This window comes from Puntigrus tetrazona, chromosome 13, assembly GCF_018831695.1.
Source record: "Puntigrus tetrazona isolate hp1 chromosome 13, ASM1883169v1, whole genome shotgun sequence".
In the NCBI taxonomy this organism is placed as follows: domain Eukaryota; kingdom Metazoa; phylum Chordata; class Actinopteri; order Cypriniformes; family Cyprinidae; genus Puntigrus; species Puntigrus tetrazona.
In genome coordinates, this window is record NC_056711.1 from 20,651,808 (window position 1) to 20,671,807 (window position 20,000).

General features: G+C 40.6%; 2 protein-coding genes across 7 annotated transcripts in view; one reads left to right on the forward strand and one right to left on the reverse strand.

The window, feature by feature from the left end:
- The first annotated feature begins 2,276 nt into the window (after nucleotides 1-2,276).
- On the forward strand, nucleotides 2,277-9,573 carry LOC122356546. 3 transcript variants are annotated; one of them, XM_043255367.1, is made up of 3 exons: nucleotides 2,277-2,712; nucleotides 4,550-6,238; nucleotides 7,596-9,573. In XM_043255367.1, the coding sequence occupies exons 2-3, from the start codon at nucleotides 4,567-4,569 to the stop codon at nucleotides 8,279-8,281; spliced, it is 2,358 nt and encodes a 785-aa protein (XP_043111302.1). In that variant the 5' UTR covers nucleotides 2,277-2,712; nucleotides 4,550-4,566; the 3' UTR covers nucleotides 8,282-9,573. The 3 variants fall into 3 exon arrangements, with proteins under 3 accessions (XP_043111302.1, XP_043111303.1, XP_043111304.1); XM_043255368.1 differs by lacking the exon at nucleotides 2,277-2,712 and adding an exon at nucleotides 2,735-3,011; XM_043255369.1 differs by lacking the exon at nucleotides 2,277-2,712 and adding an exon at nucleotides 2,735-2,925.
- An 821-nt stretch (nucleotides 9,574-10,394) lies between these two features.
- Nucleotides 10,395-20,000, reverse strand: part of blnk (B cell linker) — a 24,719-nt gene continuing 15,113 nt past the window's right edge. For 2 of the 4 annotated variants that reach the window (XM_043255370.1, XM_043255373.1), the window contains 17 exons: nucleotides 19,438-19,526; nucleotides 19,296-19,368; nucleotides 19,162-19,218; nucleotides 19,052-19,077; nucleotides 18,386-18,408; nucleotides 18,005-18,061; nucleotides 17,740-17,770; nucleotides 14,964-15,012; nucleotides 14,810-14,882; nucleotides 14,706-14,733; nucleotides 14,590-14,620; nucleotides 13,762-13,852; nucleotides 13,644-13,675; nucleotides 13,478-13,527; nucleotides 13,202-13,285; nucleotides 11,781-11,936; nucleotides 10,395-10,909 (listed from right to left, as the gene is read on the reverse strand). In XM_043255370.1, the coding sequence (XP_043111305.1) occupies nucleotides 10,793-10,909; nucleotides 11,781-11,936; nucleotides 13,202-13,285; nucleotides 13,478-13,527; nucleotides 13,644-13,675; nucleotides 13,762-13,852; nucleotides 14,590-14,620; nucleotides 14,706-14,733; nucleotides 14,810-14,882; nucleotides 14,964-15,012; nucleotides 17,740-17,770; nucleotides 18,005-18,061; nucleotides 18,386-18,408; nucleotides 19,052-19,077; nucleotides 19,162-19,218; nucleotides 19,296-19,368; nucleotides 19,438-19,526 (1,067 nt within the window). In that variant the 3' untranslated portion in view covers nucleotides 10,395-10,792. The remainder of the gene's footprint in view (nucleotides 10,910-11,780; nucleotides 11,937-13,201; nucleotides 13,286-13,477; nucleotides 13,528-13,643; nucleotides 13,676-13,761; nucleotides 13,853-14,589; nucleotides 14,621-14,705; nucleotides 14,734-14,809; nucleotides 14,883-14,963; nucleotides 15,013-17,739; nucleotides 17,771-18,004; nucleotides 18,062-18,385; nucleotides 18,409-19,051; nucleotides 19,078-19,161; nucleotides 19,219-19,295; nucleotides 19,369-19,437; nucleotides 19,527-20,000) is intronic. The other 2 variants (XM_043255371.1, XM_043255372.1) reach the window with 2 other exon arrangements.

Here is a 20,000-nt window from a genome sequence, read left to right on the forward strand (position 1 = left end):
TGTTCTTCTTCTGCCGTGACAGGATCTCGCCGCTAGAGGCCGCTCTGTCCTCAACACCGATGATTCATGTTTTGTTTTTTCTTTAGTCAAGTCAAGTCAAGTTTATTGTCAAATATGCTCTATGTACAACATACAGCACAGATGAAATTTCTTCCCTTCTGACCTTGCAAACATGCAGAATAAGAGATTAAAAAAATAAAAACTAAAGTATAATAAAATAATGGTAAAGTATCTAAAATATAAATAGTGCAACATTAAATATACAGACATTAAACATACAGACAAGGCACTTGTTGGAATATTAAATTAAATTAAAGCGAGGTAGTGCGTTGAGGTGCAAGATGTAGACCCTGAGATTATGAGTTTATGTGGGGGTCGGGATCACAGTCTGAGGTCTGAGGCCTGAGGCAGAGGCCAGAGGTAGAGGTGAGTGAAGGCAGAGTAGGTAGGGAGTTGAGTCTCCTGACCGCCTGGTGGATGAAACTGTCCCTGAGCCTGCTGGTTCTGGCTCGGAGACTCCGCAGTCTCTTCCCCGACGGCAGCAGGTTGAAGAGGCAGTGGGATGGGTGGGTGGGGTCCCCTGCTATCCTGGTGGCTTTGCGGGTGAGACGAGCGTTAAAAATGTCCAAGAGAGGGGGGAGAGAGACACCAATGATTTTCTCAGCTGCTCTCACGATGCGCTGCAGTGTGTTACGGCAGGACACGGTGCAGGCTCCGGACCACACCGTGATGCAGCTGGACAGGATGCTCTCGATGGTGCCTCTGTAGAAGTTCTGCATGATGGGGGGCGGGGCTTTTGCTCTCTTCAGTTTACGGAGAAAGTACAGCATTTATTCTTTAATTCTTTAAAGCATTAAAACCAAATGACTTGGGAGGATCCGCCCGACCCTGCTGGCTTTGCTTGGTTTGAAATTAAATTCAATCAAATTTTTGCTTATTTAAAAAAGGGGGAAAGCGAACAAAGACTGAGCAGTTCTTCTATACTGTGTTAAATGCACACGCTTTTTGTCTCCCTGTATATTACTGTACATATAACTGCATCTCATGCAGCGTACTTGAGTGTTACGTTCATTTTACAGGACTGTAATTAGACTTCAGCACATAAATTACACGGTTAATAAAGCTGCATCTTCAGACTGGCACTGGCAATAAAGAAACTATTTCAGTTTTAATCCAAATAGACAAATGATATAGAAAAAAAGCTAATTTTTGCAGGAAAAGTCTGATTAAAGTGACATTTTATGCACCATGAGCAGAAGTGTACATGCAGAAAAACCTTAATCTGTTATATTATAATCTATCATATATTCAAAGGCATGCAGGCCGTACTTGACTTTTTTGATTTGTGTTTTCCTTAGGCCTTTGTTCCCCATTTGTTTTACTTTTATATTTATTTATTGTATTTCAGTGCTGTCAAACAGTTTAGTCGCATCCAACGAACATGAAAGCGTTGCGTGTATCATTTATTATAATACAAACACACACGTATATATTGATATACACGTTTACATGTTCATGAAAAATGTTTATATATTAAATATATTTATATATAATCTAAAATAAATGCATAAATGTATATGCATGTAAAGCTTTTCAAAATATATATTGTGTGTATTTATAAATGCATAATAAAAACACAGTATACACATATTATTTTTTAATATGAACTTTTTAATATTAATTTATATATATATATATATATATATATATATATATATATATATATATATATATATGTACATATATATAATTTTTCTTTTTTATATTTGTTCATTTTATTTTAACATTCTCGTTTAAAAAAAAAAACATTTAAAAACTTTTTACAATTTATATAATTTACTTTGTCGTCAGTAAATGTTGATTTTACTCCTTTGTATTAAGTTCTTAAGCAGCTTTTTTCTCAATATGAGACTGCACCGATTCTTACAACACATTACATCCTTGACATCTAAATATAATTTTTTTATTATTTTTTTTATATATATATATATATATATATATATATATATATATATATATATATATATATATATATATATATTAATTGTAAATAAATAATATATATATATATATTTTTTTTTAATTATTGTTTATTTATTTATTTACAATTAATAATATATTATTTATTAACATTAATTGTAAATAAATTATATATATATATATATATATATATATATATATTTTTTTTTTATTGTTTATTTACAATTAATAATTGTCTTTTTGAGACTCAGAAATCAGTTTTAAGCTCCAACTTTTCACGACATTTGTGAGCCTATATTGACTTAAACGGCCATGAATTTAATAACAATTACAAAGAAAGGCGTGCGTTCTTCTTCTTTTCACGCATGCTCGTTAACGCAGACGAGTGTGTAATAAAGCGCTCAACATGTCAGAGCTGCGGGCCTCTATACGGTCGTTATAAACAGTGCTGAACGATGTATGTTGAAAGAGGAAGCGCGTGCTTTCTTCACGGGGCCGGACCTTTCTGCGCGCATCAAGCCCGCGGCACGAGCGAGCTTCTTTCTAAAGCGGCGCGGCCTGGACGCGCGGAAAAACGCGTGCAATTTAGACAACGCAATTAGAGGTTAGCACGACGCGGCGCGCAGGTAATCCGTTCTCGTGGGCTTGAGCTGCTTTTGTCCCCGGATTGAACTGTCATGGCTGCCGCGCGCTGTTGACCGATTCTGGTTGGACGGGAGGCGGAAAAGCGCCGTAAGTCTGCTCACCTTCGACACTTTCACACGCACTTCGGCGCGTTTTCGCGTGCGCACGGCGCAAAAGCGCGACTTCGGGAGCGGAGGGAAAGTTTTATCGGCGTCGCGCGCGCTTAAGGGCATGCTCGAAACCTGTTTGTCGGTCAACTTTAAATGCACAAGTTGCTAAAGTGAACCGGTCGCGTCTGGGTCGGACAATGCGTCGCGTCAGGTCCGCTTCTGAGACCACTTTGAAACTTTATAACACGTTCATTGCATTGCGACACTGGTGGGGGGGATCAGGCGGCTGAACCACAGGTGCAAACTCACTGTACTTTATTTAACTCGTTCGCATCACGGCTCGTGCTTCGTTTAGTATGTTTTTGTCATGCGTTTCATGCATTTCGAGATGCATGGATCAATGTGCACGGGCGCGCATAAAGCTATTAAACAGTCGCGTAGTAAAACTATGCTCGTGTCCCAGCGTGCATGCTATTTATCCTAAATTCTGTGTGCTGTTAGCAATGCTCTGCACTGTTTAGGGCAGATATTATGCGTGTTAGGACACTGGGTATGCTTACAAAACAATACCATCCCGTGCTACTTCGATGAGTATCATGGGATTAAAACACTATCATATTACGAAGGAATTTGCAGCAATGTTTTCAGTATATTACAAAGAATAGCATGCTATTACCATAATATTGAACCGATGGACTTGCAAACATGATTCATAAGCTGTTAAAGAGTAATAAAGTTAAGGAACAATAATTAAAAAGTAAACAAAAGAGGACTGAGTACATTTTATAGTAATTCAAACGTATTAAAAATCATGTTAATACCATAGATGCATTAAATGCACACTTCGGTTTAGGTTCATTGACTTGTAATAAAGATGTTGTAGTCTGGTTTTGCGTTACTAAGGTAACCAGGTTCTGTTTTTTTTCCAGAAAATTCTCGATGTTGACGTACATGTGCCAGACGTGTGCACGTTTTTTTTTCTTTGTCGTATTTGTTAGGTATTTGGTCGTAAACGCTAGTTAATTATTAAATTGAATGTCAGTGAAATAGTTTACACAGCATGCATTACAATAACCACTCAAAATCACGCGATGAAATGTAGTAAACAAAAGCAGGGTTCTCAGAAAATGCATATGTACTGTATGCACTGTAAAGAAATAATTTTTCTTGCTCAGTGTGTGTCGTTTCCGGTAAAAATATCAAGATATGCTTAAATCAAATGCGTGTACTTTAAAGGCGAAAGGACCGATATAAAATACAAAGCCTTGATTTGTAGTTGTATTGTAGTTGAATTGTAGTTTCTGCTTAAACCAAGAAAAAAAAATCAGTCGATAGGGTCAGAAAAATAAACAGTATTTCTGTCCTTTTTTTTTTGTATAAATCTATAGATATTCTTAAGTCAAGTTAAATTTGAGCGAAAAAACGTTTTTGCTTAATAATAAATTAATTCAATGGCAAAAACACTGATATTTGTTCTTGTTTTAAACATAAAAACTTAATTTAATTTCAAGCTTTTTGTCTAAATATTCTTAAATCAAGTTATATTTACTTGAGGGGCAAACTACTGCATTGTTAGTTTATGCGTAAAACAAGAAGATATTTCTGCCAATGGAGTAATTCGGTAATTTAATGGTAATTGGTAAAATAATGGAGTTATTTTTCCTTGTCTTAACACTTTTTAAAGTAGTTTCGTTTCCCAAATAAATGCATCTTCACGAAAAAAGGTCCTATGACTTACGTAGTGCACTTAGACGCAGGTTATTAATTACGCTGTCGCGAGTTTTTGTATTGTTTATTGGGTTTTAGAAAGCTCAAATTTCCCCTGTCTTGTGTAGGGCTCTGCGCATCCAAAATGAACGGGGTCAGTGCCGACGCTCAGGTCGGGAAGGAAGAGAGGGACGTTTGGCATAAACGCCTACGTCTCAGGAAGACCTCCTTTTCGCTCCCCGCCGAACGCAGCGCCGTGAAAGAGGAGAGGGACGTCACGGCACGCGGGTGGAAAGCCACGGGGAAGTCCGAGAAGGCTCTGAACACGTTCACCTGCTCCTCGTGCGACGACGGCATCTCCTTCGGACCCGGCGAATTAATGATGCATTTTAAGATCGCCCACGGGGGCAAAGGGAGCCCGCCGGCGTTTCCCTGCGACGTCTGCGCTTTCTCGTCGCCCGCGTTCGCCGCGCTCCAGCAGCACCGCATGCAGCACGACGGTTGCTTGTTCGCTTGCGGGGTTTGCGGGGACGGCGTCCGGCGCACGCTTCCGCAGCTGACCGAACACTGCCAAACCCGCCACGCCCTCGCCGGCCGCTACGAATGTCCCAAGTGCGAGCTCTCCTTCCGGGAGGTTACGCAGTTCGCGTGCCACCCGTGCGGCGCCGCTAATGGAGGTGCGCCCAAAAACGAGCTCTTCAAGCGCATGGCCGCTGCGTGCCGGCGGAGGTGGAGCCGGAGAAATTGGAGGAAGCGAGACGGGAAGCTTTCTCAAGAGTTCGAGCGCTTGCTTCCAAAACCAGAACCCCGGTGGACGTCCCGGTTGCTCCCGTTCTCCACAAACGGTGTGATGGATGACTACGGCGTCTTGCTGGACCCCGAGAAGACCTTGGAGGAAACGCAGCAGTATCTTGAAAGGACCGCTTGTGCTGGTAAAAACTGGTCCTCGTCTTTCAACGGCGAGCGAGGTTTAGTTTCACCCCTGCCGTCGCCAGCCAACGCAAAATGGTGCGCCGGGAACGATAAGCTAAGCGGACTTATGGAGAAGAACAATATATCGGTTCCCCCGGATTGCACCACCAAGGTGGTCCGGTTCAAGATGGTGGACGGCAAAAAGCATTTGGTCCTCAAAGTCATTCCGTCAAACAAGCAAGACGCTCCGAAGGATCGGCAAGAGCGATCCGACGATATCCGTACTCGGGTGGCGCCTAGAAGTTCTCCGTCCGTCGGAAAGGCGCGGGAAGGATGCGCAGCTCAGCAGGACTTTCTGTCCTCGGTGGTCGAGAGGATAAGAAGCCAGCAAAGCGGCGGCGATCGGGAGCCTGCCGGCGTTCGCCTCGAGGCGCGCGACCGCAACAGCCTCGGTGACTGCCAGGACAAAGCCTTCAGCGAATCCGAGGAAAACTTCACGGCGTGCCAGGGAGATTCAGGTTGTCATAGCGATCTGACTTCGGACGCGGGTTCTTCGGAAGAGAGGTGCAGCTCGCGGCTCGTCTCGGCGCCGTTCGATGAGCTAGATCCTCCGGAAGGGTTCGGCGGCGTGAGTCCGTCCTCTGGATCTCCCCGGAAAGATCCGAGCGAGTGTCAAAGTGAAGACGGGGGCCTGTTGTTCCGTGGCGATGCTGACGAGTGCACAAACAACATGGACCCCAGAGAGCGCCCGGTCCCGGTGGGTCAGACGGAGAGCTGCAGCGCTCCGGTGGATGAGCTGCCTTTAACAACAGTCATCCATTTGCTGGATGAAGCGAGAGCGGATCGGACCTTACCTCCGCACGCCGGCTCCGATGGAGCTCTGAGAGACTTCACGCGCGCCGCAGGTAAGCAACGAGCAGAGCGCTCTGGGATACGCAGGTGTGCTCGTTGTGTTTTGTATCCCTTAGTCAATCGTTAAAAGGCTGGGAATTTCTCTTGACTTGACTGAAATGTTTTATTGGCTTCTTGTGAGTGGGATCTAAATAAAACGGTAGAGTAAAATAATGTGTACGCTGATTGTTCGGCCAACAAAACATTGAAACTTATTCCAGACTTGTCGTTTAGAGTCTCATAGTTTATGTCTAAGCTTGTATGGAGATCTACGTGTATGAGCCGCTGTATATAAATGGTATTGAGATGAAGTTATTCACTTGTATGAATATCTGTATATGCAGTCATTTTTACCATAAATGTTGCATATGGTAAATAAAATAATGTTGATCTTATAAACACTTTAAGAGCTATATCATGGATATGTTTCTATAGCAAAATGCCAAAAAAGCTTGTCTGATGCCATTTGAAAAATACTTTATATTTGAAATATCTGTATTAATAATAATAATAATATTATTATACTAATAGTAATTATTGAGTAATAAATTAAATAAATAAATGAAAATTATATATTTGAAATATGTCTATTTGTTATATTTAAAATAATAATTTGTAATAAATTATTATTATAAAAACATATTGTTTGTTAACTCTGAAATAGCTCGGTAACCTTTGCAAACTATTTATCGTTACCACATATATTCAAATTATTTAACGCAAGAAGCAAAATATAGTAATTAAAATAGGATTGTTTAAACATATTTTCCATATATGCATCAAAACACTGTATTTCACCTGAATCTTTGATCGCTTTGATTGCTGTTCGGCGGTGGATTGTTGCCACAAACATTCACAGCATTCAGTGCAAGAATTATATTCAATGCAATAATTGTATAAAAACATTTTATTTCCCCTGAAATGGTTCAGTCTTACCAATCAATTAATTGTTGCCACTAATGCTAAATATAGTAATAAAAAAAAAATCTCCAAATGCTCCATAAATCTCCATAAAAATTATAATAATAATAATATTGTTTTTATGTCTTACGCAAAATAGCTAATGGTAACCATTAATCTGAGATATCTATTGTCAACATTCAATGCATTTAATGCAAGAAATAAAATATAATTAAAATGTCATTATTTAATCATTTAAAATCCAGAGTTTTCCACTATATACAGTATTATCAAAACACGTTTTAGCGTTGTTATGAGTATTATAATATAATTATAATGCTTTTATCAATGCAAATCGTGCCAAAGCTCTTAACAGTGTCAAATAGAGAACAGACAAGAGTGAACATTATTATGCGAACCTGTTTGAAAGCATGTTAGTTACTCTTCTGCTCCGTGTTTTTTTTTCATCAGATGCAAACCAGCGATCTTCCACGTCCGTCACAGCAACGGCCTCCGGATCCAGCGTCACGAGCGTCCCGAGCGTCCCTCTCGCGTCTCTGGACCGAAAGCGCGCGGGAGACCGGACCTCGGCGGGCTCGAAATCCCCGAAGCCACCGCCTCCAGCCTCCGTCCTCTTCTGGGAGCCGGCTCCTCGAGACGCTCCGGCGACGCTCCGGCTGATTCCCCACAGCTCCTCGCAATCCGTCAAGATCCCGCGCGGCAGCCAGCCCGTGATCGTCCTCAACCATCCCGACTCGGATATCCCCGAGGTCGCCAACATCATGCGCGTGGTCCACAGGCACCGGGGCGCCGTGCGGCGGGTCCTGCTTTCTCGCAAAACCCTCAAAGCCCTCTCGGAGTCCGCCTGCGACGCCTTCCGCCGCGGCCTGGTCGCCGGCTGCCACGCGTCCCACCGCAGGAGAGCGTGGCCGAACGGGACGGTGAAAGAGAGGTTCAGCTTGAAACTGAGGCTCAAAAGAGTGTGCGGAAGGAAGTACACCGTCGTACCGACCGCTTCGGAAAGCGTCGTCCTGCAGCCCGCGTTTAAATGCTGGTTTTGCGGGCGGCTTTTCGCGAACCAAGAAGCCTGGGTGGGTCACGGACAGAGACACCTGATGGAGGCGACCCGAGGCTGGAACCAGCTCTTCGGCAGATAGACATGCATACTAATAAGTGCTGTGCAGGGTTACTATGCAAAACACGCCTTTCTAGCCTAGATTTAGCTTTGCCTCGTTTGTAGCCAAAATATTGATCGGTAAGGATTTTCTACGCAAGTGAAAATTGCCTCGTTTCAGGTCAAAATGTTTAAGTGGCCTTTCGCTGGGGACAAGCGAAGCAATCCTGCCAGCGGGGGAAGCGAAATAATCGTATTTCGAACAGGAAGCGAAAAACGAGACGATAATTTTTCTTGTCCGCAAAAAATCCGGCCCGATTTAAGAATCCAGGGACCATTTCGGCTGGAAACGAGACCTAGCTAGAAAAGCTTTTTTTTTTGGTTACTATGCAAATCTCAGGGCGAGGAATAGTTTCGTTCTTTGTAGTAATAAACCCTTTCTCGGGCGCTTGAGTATTTATGACACGAGCAAGCATTATTTATTTCGTTCCAAAATGTGAAAAAGTGCAGTAGCGGATGAAAAATGGCGGCAAATTTGGATTTGGCGCCATACTGCGATAGCTCAGGTTTTGTGAGATTATCGCAGAGACCTCAGGTAATATTGCCATATTCCGGTCCGTTAGCTTAATACTAATCTATAAGAAGCGTGTTGACCTTCACGCTGAACGTCGTGCGATTGAGCGCCAAGACTTCGGTTCGTCTTAGCGCCGTATGTAGCTTTGCATTATTTTGTAAACATCGCTACTCACTTTGTTGCTTTAATAATCACCTGTCACGTGACGGAAATGTTTACGGATCTCGATTCTCTTCGTAGGAGGCCGGTATGTTTAGCATTAGGTTCAAACTACACCCGTATGCGTGAGCGTATACTGACGCAGGATTGGCGAAGCATCTCTAAAGTCGTGTTTCGTATTTATGTATTTATTTTTCAGCTGATGAAATAAGTTATGCGGGTTTGATTAAGGGTTTAATCAAGAGTTTAATTACCGTACGTTTATTCGATCGTTAATGTGACGTTTCAGGTGTAGCTGGAATTTTTCCCCCCCAAAAATATTTTTATTCTCATTTATGAAGCCAAAGTTGTTTTTTTTAGGATCACTGTAGTTTATTTTGATTGCACTGCGATCCAGGCGCTCTGTAAATGGTTGAAGAAAGCCTGCGGTCCGCTTTGACTTGAAATACCAAAGTGAACGTGTCTCTTGTGTTTGTGTAGAAGTTGAAACACTGGTAGTGTTGCACTAACGGCTGTGAATGACACCTTGTAGAAGTGCCTCCACGAAAATGAAAAACCCTCTAGAGCCATCGACAAATAAAGAAATATAATTATTTAGAAAATTCACGTTCGTTGTTTTGATGTTTTATGATCTTGGATAAATGCTCCTGACCTTTTTGCATATCTTAAAATGCTTAGCGTCGCTTTATTATGCTTTATAACAGATAATCTGGAAGTTTAAAAACATTGCTAGGGGATAGAAACATGGTAAATATTACATTTTGGGTTGCCAGGTATTATAAACGGATATCAGTCTCAACCGTAGTCTATATGTGGTTAAAAAAACAATTATATTTTTTGCTATACACGCATTAATAGTGGATGTCAGGACTTTAAATTTGACATTATATAAAGATTTTTTTTTTGCATTAAATTTGTATTTTTTTTTTTGGTAACACCAGGGGAAATATGAAAAAGTTTACGGTTTGGCTCCAAATCAATATTTAATTACAAAGTTAAGAAAGTGTCTTAACTTCAGGCGAAACTTTATTTGATTTTAGTTGCATTTTCTTTGTCCTAAAACGAGCACACATTATCGTATAATAAAGATGTTTATATTATGTATGAATAAAGAGTCAAATATCAGGTTTTTTTCATTGTGCGCTCCGGTAAACCTCAATCAAACCGCAGTTGGGTTATTTTGATTAAAAAAAAAAAAATTAAAAATATGTATACATTAAATTTATAGAAAACAGTAGCCTATCCATGTAATAATATTATTAATTAAATAATATTAATATTATTAAATAATGTTCCCCAATGTAAATGAATGAGGAGTGTGCAATATTGCAAACAAATATTATATTTCGGTATTTATTGGATTTTTCCCCCCCATAATGTTATTAATTATGCAATGCAGTCGTAACGTACACAAAACAACCACTTAAAATTAAAAAGGTTTTTTTTACTGTTAGGTAAAACACGTTTCATACACCCATGAGCATATATAAACTGTACAGCTGTACCACGCATGCTTATATCTTTACACAACTGTTTTTTTCATGAAGGTTTGCACAAAACTCGTTCTTCTGCGCTGTATTTCAACATTTAAAAAAATTAAAAAATTTCGTCACGTAAGGACCTGCATCTTGTGCCAGCGGCCTCCGACCCGTCGTTCGGAAAAATAAGTTATAAAAGTAGCAGCAAGTCCCAGCTTCGCAAGCGTAGATCTGTTTCCATCGTCTGTTAAAGGTAGGATGTGAAACTACCACACGGCTGAATGAACGTCAGCACCCTCTCGATTGGCACGAGCGTCTTCAGGTTGGTTTTGGCGCCTCTTCGTCACGGCTTGACTGCGTGTCTGAGTTTGGTGGAGTCTTTGGTGTTGCTTTGTGAGTCGACCAGCACTAGAGGATTCCTCTGGTGGTTCTCAATGATGTCCGAGACGCTGCTGAAACGCTTGAGAGAGAGAGAGAGAGAGGTTAGTGATCGACTGTTTCCATGCAATAAAAAGAAAATAATAAATGTGACTGTTTTTCGTGCAATTTATGAGATCGAATTAAGTGTGCAATATTGCAAACAAATATTATATCTCAGTGTTTATTGGATTTTTCCCCCCCATAATGTCATTAATCACTATGTGGGTCACTATGAAGGGTCAGGGAGCTCCTGTCTTCATTACATCATTCATTCGAGTGATTCGTTCAAAGTGACAGATTCATTTAGGAACGAAGCAAGCGACTGCATTTAGAAATGCATAGCTGAATCATTGATTTGTTCAGAAACAGATTCGTCTAAAAGGGGAAACACTGCAGCGCTGCTCACAAACATTTCACAACGGTCCTTGTTTTATCTTTAGAAAAAAATGAAAAAACCCTAAAAATGTGAATACGTTAATCATTTTTATTTAACTGCATTCTGATAGACTTTATTGTGCAGTGAATGCTTTTGGTTGTTGTTGTTTTTTTGCAAAGTAGATGACGTGCTATTATACTCATATTATAAAAAGAAAAATAAAGACATTATCGCAGGTAGACATGGCAAATTAGTTTTAGCTCTGAGAAAACGACCTCGGTTGCGAGAAAAAAGCAGTTTAAGATATCAGCTTGCAATCTGACAAAAAAAGTGTAAATGTATTTTGAAAATTTCCTACAATGACTAAATCGAACTTTACTTTCTGATTAGAAATATTCACTGCTATGAACTTCATTCGGACAACTTTGAAGGTGATTTTCTCCATGTTATATCAGAAAGCATTTTGACACTTAAGTCACATCACTTAAGAGTGACACAACATGAATTAAGTGCCCAAATCCTCTCTTTTTTTTACCTCCTCTCCTTGTTTTTCTTTCCCCAAAGAGTACTGTTTGGTGGAAGCGATGTAGCGGACGGGGATGTTGTAAACTCGGCTGTTGTAGAACACCACCAGTGTGTAGGGCTGCTGCGCGTCCACACCGGAGCTCTTCCTGAGCAGAAAAGAGCCGTCCTGGAAGCAAATCACACAAAGTTGAGCGTTACACCCCTCACAGAGAGACCGAGGCGGTTCATGCATCTGCTAAGCAGCTTACAAGTGTATTATTAGCTTGCATTACTATTTCCACCATGCTACATTTGACTATTTTAACTATGAGACAGCAGCCAGTAATTATCTGGTGATGCTGTAAAGCAGGGCTAGGGAAACTATTCTTTTTATTTTAGGTTAATGCTTGTTTTTTTCCAGAATGCGTCTGGTCTGGAAGCTCCTGAAGTGGTTTAAGCTGTCGGATTAAAATGCGTTTCTCATGCATCTTTTCACGATCAGGTCAGAGGAAATGCATGAAGTTGACCAGACAGATGTGTGCCTTTCTGAATCATGTCCGTTCCATTTCATTTAGCGCAGGCGGACTCCAGTCGTGGCGCAGAAACCTCTCGGAGGTGATCGTGAGACGTTTGGCTTCCAAAATGCCCGAATGCTTAGGTAAACGTGATTTTTTTTCAGACATTTCTACATTTCAGACATTTCAGTTTTCACTTCGTCGTCATGATGTATGGAGCACAGATTAATGCTGCGACGCAAAACTGAAAAGAAGTGAAAACTTTCGAAATGCAATGTATATGTGTATGTACATGCGTATTTGAATTATTTTAAGTTATGTTTTTACATGCACACACACGCATGAAGAGTTCATTCATTTGCAGCAACAGATAACAATTTTCAAAAATCTATTTTTCTATTATGCATTCCAATTTATCTCAATCAAACTGCAGTTGGGTCAAAAAAAAACTATGATTTTTGAAAATGTAAAAAAAGATCTGTATTTGCATATAAATAAATAAATAAATATATATATTTTATTGCTGTCAAATGACTAATTGCAATTAAATATATATATTTAGGAAAATCTTTTATATAATATAATATATAAGAATTATAATATAAAATATAAGAATATAAATATATAAATCTACATTTTAAAATACATGCATGTGTTAATGATAAAGATGCACAGTGACAAAAACTTTATGCTAAAATGTAGCTGTTTTAGTTAGTTTTTTTAATACGACATGTCAAGTTGAAAACAAGAAATGTTTGGCAGCTAGCTGAAATAAGTTTTTCTTCTTACTATATATACACTATATATTTTGTTTTCAAGTACTGAACATGTTTTTAGTGCACACTAATAGTCCCGTCTGCCCCTTGCTCTTGCTGGTATTTATAATGCAGCGTCATTCAGCCTAGTTTTTGTGTGATTTTGTGCAGGTCTGTCGTGCCTTAGCTGAGCGAATGAGAGCGTCCTCTGCTGTCTTGCGGTCACAGCTGCTGGCGTACCAAGCCTTTTTATACACGCCAGCTTCCTGTGAGAGATAAACGGGACAGTGAGACCGACAGACGCTCTAAGTGCATGCTGGGATGCGCTTGATTATAGTAGTTAGGCTGAGAACTCAGACACGCAGACATCGGGGGCCTTTTTCATTTTCTCTCGGAGCCAAACCCTACGAAATGAAAGCATACGAATAAAGAGGTAAACGCTTTTAAAGGAAGGTCACCTCTTCGGCGTCTCTAGCTGATCTGCTGTCTGAAGGCAACGCCCCTCTGCCTGTGGAAATGAAACAATATTAATCAACAGCTCATTCATAAAACGTTCAGATATTTATATTGGCTTTATGGACATACAAATGCGTCTATTGCAAACTGAAAGACCTTTAATCTTACTTTGGGAGGGAAGCTGTCGAGGCAGAGGCATCCTATAGCAGACAAGGAGACTGCGGTTTAGTTCTGCTGCGATTATAACAGTTTATGCATAAAGGAGAAACTCTTTTTCTGTTTTTACTTGGCTCGATGGAACCCTGTTGGTGTCAGGCTCTGCATGGTGTCCAGGGGGCTTCGTGATGTAGTTACTGGCGCTGTTTTACTAGATGTGGCTGTAACAGAGAGCACGCGGTCGGTAGTACAGCGCAACAATACAAGGTCAGAATGAAAGTCGCTTTTTATAAATGTGCAGGAAGCCATCAGGTTGGCTATATGCAGAATGGCCTACTTGAGTAGTATGCTAGTTTTCTGTGTGCATGCATGCATGGATCTATGAGAGTTACATTTTATTGGTGCATCATGCTACTTTTTCCGTATGCATGCATGCATCTGCCAGATTGTTCATTATATTAATTTACGCAATATTGCATTGGCACGCCAATTTTCTCTATGCATGCGTGCACGGACCTGCATTCATTGCATTTTCGTGCATTATCAGTCAGAGCTTACGTTTTGGAAAACTGCATCGGAAACACGCAGTATGCTCATGCATGCATGCATCGGCCAAATTTCACATTAGCTTTACGGAGTTCTGCATCAGAAACATGCAGTATGCCATTTTTCAGCATGCACCCATAATGCAAATCTTAAACTTAAAATTTGTGGAATGCAGCAGTAGTTTGACCAGTAGTGTAGTTTTTATTTTGCCTTATTTGGTTTGATAAGCGAACTTAAAAACACTGTTTAACTTATTTATTTCGGACTTCTTTTTCAGAATAACAAGTGCGAAGTTAAGAAGCCTTATAACCAGTGTTGTAAACTGCTTAAAACATTTATTGCTTTTCTTTCATCTTATTATTTAAAGCTGTGAGCTCTTTTTCTGTTCTTTTGCGGTGATTTCGATAGTTACCTTCGCTGTCTCTGTGAGCAACGTTTGACTTCTGCAAAAATAAATAAGCATTAGTCACGAAATGTTTCGATTTAGCGTGAAATATTACAGATTAAATGAGATAAGCGAGTCCATACCGGTGTGAAAACAGCATTAGGCTTCTTCCTGAAAGAAAGCAGTGATGAACTGTCGGAATGGGAGATTGATTGGTTATCGTTCAGTGTTTAAGGGAGTCACTTACAGGTCTCTAGGTCGAGGCTTGGGCATTGATGATCTCCGGGTCTCTGTGGTCGTTTCTGGCCCTTCGCTGACACCTAACGACAATCAGACACGTGTTACGTACGTGGTTTTTCATGCCTTCTTTAGCTCAGGTCATTTCTGTGACGGATACTCACCCTCGTCTGCGTCACACACCTCATACTCGTCCTCTGACTGCGGTTCCTGCTTAAAACACATCGTTTCAGACCATCATTTGCACAAAAAAAAATATATATATATATTTATATATACATAGCACTTACAGACATTGTCAACACATCTCTCCCCAACCTCACTGCTAAAAAACCTACATTAAACATAAATATAGTCTCTCTCCTTCCATTCATAGTGAAAACACTTGAGCGGGTGGTTTTTAGCGGCTATCGTTGTTTCTTCCAAAGAACAACAAACTCAATGTTTACCAGTCAGGTTTCAAGAGTGGCAATTTAACTGAGGCCGCTCTACTCTCGCTCAAATCATCTGTTCTCATTCTGCTGGATCAGATCCTCCTGTCCACCCTCTCATCTCTGGTTTGAATCCTATCTGACTGGGAGAGGAGAGGTTTGGTCTGGGGTTCCTCAGGGATCAGTTCACGGACCGCTCATCTTCTCTGGTTTGGTCTGGGGTTCCTCAGGGATCAGTTCTTGGGCTGCTCATCTTCTCTGGTTTGGTCTGGGGTTCCTCAGGGATCAGTTCTTGGGCTGCTCATCTTCTCCGGTTTGGTCTGGGGTTCCTCAGGGATCAGTTCTCGGAACGCTCATCTTCTCCGGTTTGGTCTGGGGTTCCTCAGGGATCAGTTCTTGGGCTGCTCATCTTCTCCGGTTTGGTCTGGGGTTCCTCAGGGATCAGCTCTCGGACCGCTCATCTTCTCCGGTTTGGTCTGGGGTTCCTCACGGATCAGTTCTTGGGCTGCTCATCTTCTCTGGTTTGGTCTGGGGTTCCTCAGGGATCAGTTCTTGGGCTGCTCATCTTCTCCGGTTTGGTCTGGGGTTCCTCACGGATCAGTTCTCGGACCGCTCATCTTCTCCGGTTTGGTCTGGGGTTCCTCAGGGATCAGCTCTCGGACCGCTCATCTTCTCTGGTTTGGTCTGGGGTTCCTCAGGGATCAGCTCTCGGGCCGCTCATCTTCTCCGGTTTGGTCTGGGGTTCCTCAGGGATCAGTTCTCGACCGCTCATCTTCTCCGGTTTGGTCTGGGGTTCCTCAGGGATCAGCTCTCGGGCCGCTCATCTTCTCCGGTTTGGTCTGGGGTTCCTCAGGATCAGTTCTCGGACCGCTCATCTTCTCCGGTTTGGTCTGGGGTTCCTCAGGATCAGTTCTTGGGCTGCTCATCTTCTCCGGTTTGGTCTGGGTTCTCACGGATCAGTTCTCGGACCGCTCATCTTCTCCGGTTTGGTCTGGGGTTCTTCAGGATCAGCTCTCGGACCGCTCATCTTCTCTGGTTTGGTCTGGGGTTCCTCAGGGATCAGCTTCTCGGGCCGCCTCATCTTCTCCGGTTTGGTCTGGGTTCCTCAGGGATCAGTTCTCGGACCGCTCATCTTCTCCGGATTGGTCTGGGGTTCCTCCGGGATCAGTTCTTGGACCGCTCATCTTCTCCGGTTTGGTCTGGGGTTCCTCAGGGATCAGTTCTTGGGCTGCTCATCTTCTCTGGTTTGGTCTGGGGTTCCTCAGGATCAGATCTTGGGCTGCTCATCTTCTCCGGTTTGGTCTGGGGTTCCTCAGGGATCAGTTCTCGGACCGCTCATCTTCTCCGGTTTGGTCTGGGGTTCCTCAGGGATCAGCTCTCGGACCGCTCATCTTCTCCGGTTTGGTCTGGGGTTCCTCAGGGATCAGCTTCTCGGACCGCTCATCTTCTCCGGTTTGGTCTGGGGTTCCTCAGGGATCAGTTCTCGGACCGCTCATCTTCTCCGGATTGGTCTGGGGTTCCTCCGGGATCAGTTCTTGGACCGCTCATCTTCTCCGGTTTGGTCTGGGGTTCCTCACGGATCAGTTCTCGGACCGCTCATCTTCTCCGGTTTGGTCTGGGGTTCCTCAGGAATCAGTTCTCGGACCGCTCATCTTCTCCCGTTTGGTCTGGGGTTCCTCAGGGATCAGTTCTCGGACCGCTCATCTTCTCCGCATACGCTACATCCCTTGCTCCCTTCATACAGGCCATGGTTTCTCCTACGCCTTCTTGTCCAGGTCCTCGTAATTTCGAGTCAGGACCACTGCAACGCTCTTCTAGCAGCGAGCACAATCAAACCTCTACAGATGATTCCGAATGCGGCGGCACGTCTGGTCTTCAACGAGCCCAAAAGAGCCCACGTTACACCTGTCTTTATCTGCTTGCACGGCTCCCGGTTGCAGCTTGCATCAGATTCAAGACTTGGATGCTTAAATATAGAACAGCTACAGGCTCGGCTCCCGCTTACTGTATATACGAGTGTGTGCGTATTAGTGCTGTCAAATGATTAATTGTGATTAATCACATCCAAAATAAAAGTTTTACATCATTCTGTGTACTGTGTATAATATATTATTTATATATAAATACATAAAAACAGTATATATTTTGAAACTTACATATATATATATATATATATATATATATATATTTTTTTTTTGTGTATTTATATATACATAATAAACATACACAGTACACACAGTTTTTTTTATTCTGCTTGTGATTAATAATGATGAATCATTTGACAGCTCTAATATACATATATATATATATACATACACACACACATTAATATATATATATATATATATATATATATATATATATATATATACACACATATACATTATACATCTATGTACACACACACACACACACACACACACACACATATATATATATATATATATTTATATATATACACATATATACACACACACACACAAAGCTATAAGAAATCATCAGTACTCACTGGAGTTATTGTTGGCTTTCTGGGGGTAATTCTAAAAAAAAAGATAAAACATTATTTGTGCAATAAACCTTTCTTTAAAACACATACTTTGCAGACACTGAATAAGCGTTTAGTTAGAGAGCCATAATAATCAAACTGAAGAGGTATATGTGCATCTTTGCATATTTCGACAGAAACTATAATATTCTGATGTGGTAGTAATGATTGTAAAGGTGCTACGAGTTCATCTAGTGGTTTGTGATTGGTGGTTCTGTCGGTGTAATACCGTGGACTGGCTTTAGGTGGCGCTGTATGTGTGTTGGGCTGCAGGGTCGAGTTACTCCTGTTGATCAGAAGAAAACACAGAAGAGAGAAGCATGTGACGAGGAAGTGAGGGACTGAATCATTCAGAGATCTTTCTTAGAAAAACCGTGGTCTTAACAGCGTCACTATAGGTCTGACCACATGTAGTTGTGTAGGTTTTAACCCGCAACTATTCTAGTCTCTTCTAGCGTGTCGCTGCCTTAAATTAAGTCAAAGGGTCATTTTGTATCCACGCTGAATATCGTTAGTGCTGTAATTAATGACATAAAGAAAACTGACTTCAGCAGCATTATATGTTCAAGTTCCATGTGTGTAATACAATAATTAGTAAATGGAGTTTTACCTTTTCTTAGACGGAGAACTCTCCTGTAATTAAACACAGGCATTCGTCAGAGCGGTTGTGAAGCAAATAAATAGAAATACATCAATTAAAAACATGTGTGATGTACGATGTTGTTTGTTGTAGTATCAGTCCAGGCCACAATTTAAAAAGTACAAAAAGGATATATATATATATATAAATAGAATTTTATTTATTTTATATATTTAAATATAATATATTTATTGCATAAATTGTATAAAATAAAATGAAAAAATAAAAAAAAATAATAAAATATATATAACTATATATAACACTTGTAATATATATACATATATATATATATATATATATATATATATATATATATTTTTTTTTTAATTTTATTATATAATTTTTTTATATATATATATATTTATTATATATATATATATATATATTTCATATATATATATATATATATATATATAAATAGAATATAGTATTATAAATGAGTAAAAAATATTAAATTATGCATGATGTCGTATAACCACTTATTTTTGCTGATATTATTTTTAATAACAGTTGTGCTAAAACCACAGTTTCTCTCATCGTGTAGCTGGCATCTAATGAGAGACTTTTCTTGCTGAATAAAACGCACGCAAAGAACATCATAATTATTATAATTAATATCATGATGCGAATACCCACCTTCATATCAGGAACCTCATAGAAATCTGAAAAAAAACCCCACCAAAATAAATCGTTACACGAGTTTTTACCATTTGATCCATGAGAGAAGTAACGTGCTGAAGTCTCACCCGGGCCGTTGACGCGAGCGGGGAAGCAGGGTTTGACTCCTCGGTTAATCAGCGGCTCTATAAACAGACCATTAGGACTTGATTCAGCCGTTACAGTCATATTAATAATTCAGCGGCCTCCTCTGTGGTCTTACTTGCTAGTGTTTTCTCAGTGGGGTCAATGTAATTATCGTCGTCCGCCTTGTCCTCCGGCTCGATGTAATCGCCCTGAAAGGAGGACAGAGGTTTATTGCGTGTTAAACCAAGCGGCGTGTGATGAATGCGAGCCGTGATTACGTCGTCGTCGTCGGCCGCTCGCGGGGGTCTGGGTCTCTGCTGCGCGCGGGAAGCCTGGCTTGCTTTCGCCGGTCCTCCGCGGCTGCTGTCTGCAAGGCACAGGAAGTCTGCTTTAACCTTTCAGGCTCATGCATTTTTATTCTGCTGAACGCAAACAGGAGGGAACTGCGTTGTCCACGTAGTGCTCCAAAAACGATTAAAAAAAAACACTTTTGTTTGAGACTAAATCTGACGTTCAGTTTTTCAAGCACATGTAGTTCACGTGTAATTCAATCCAAATTTACATGCATTTATATTCTTTAAATATTCTTTTTTATTATAAAATAGTATTGTATAGTATATATAATGATACAGCATTGTAAATGTAAAAAATTATTATTATATTATGCATGATGTTGAATATATTTATTGTATGCAATGTATAAAATAAAATTGCTTTTAAAGAGTAAAAAAAGTTTATATATATGCTATTTTAAATAATTATATATAAAAAAAACAATATAGTATTATAAATGAGTAAAAATATTATTAAAATATGCATGGTGTTGTATAGCCACTTATTT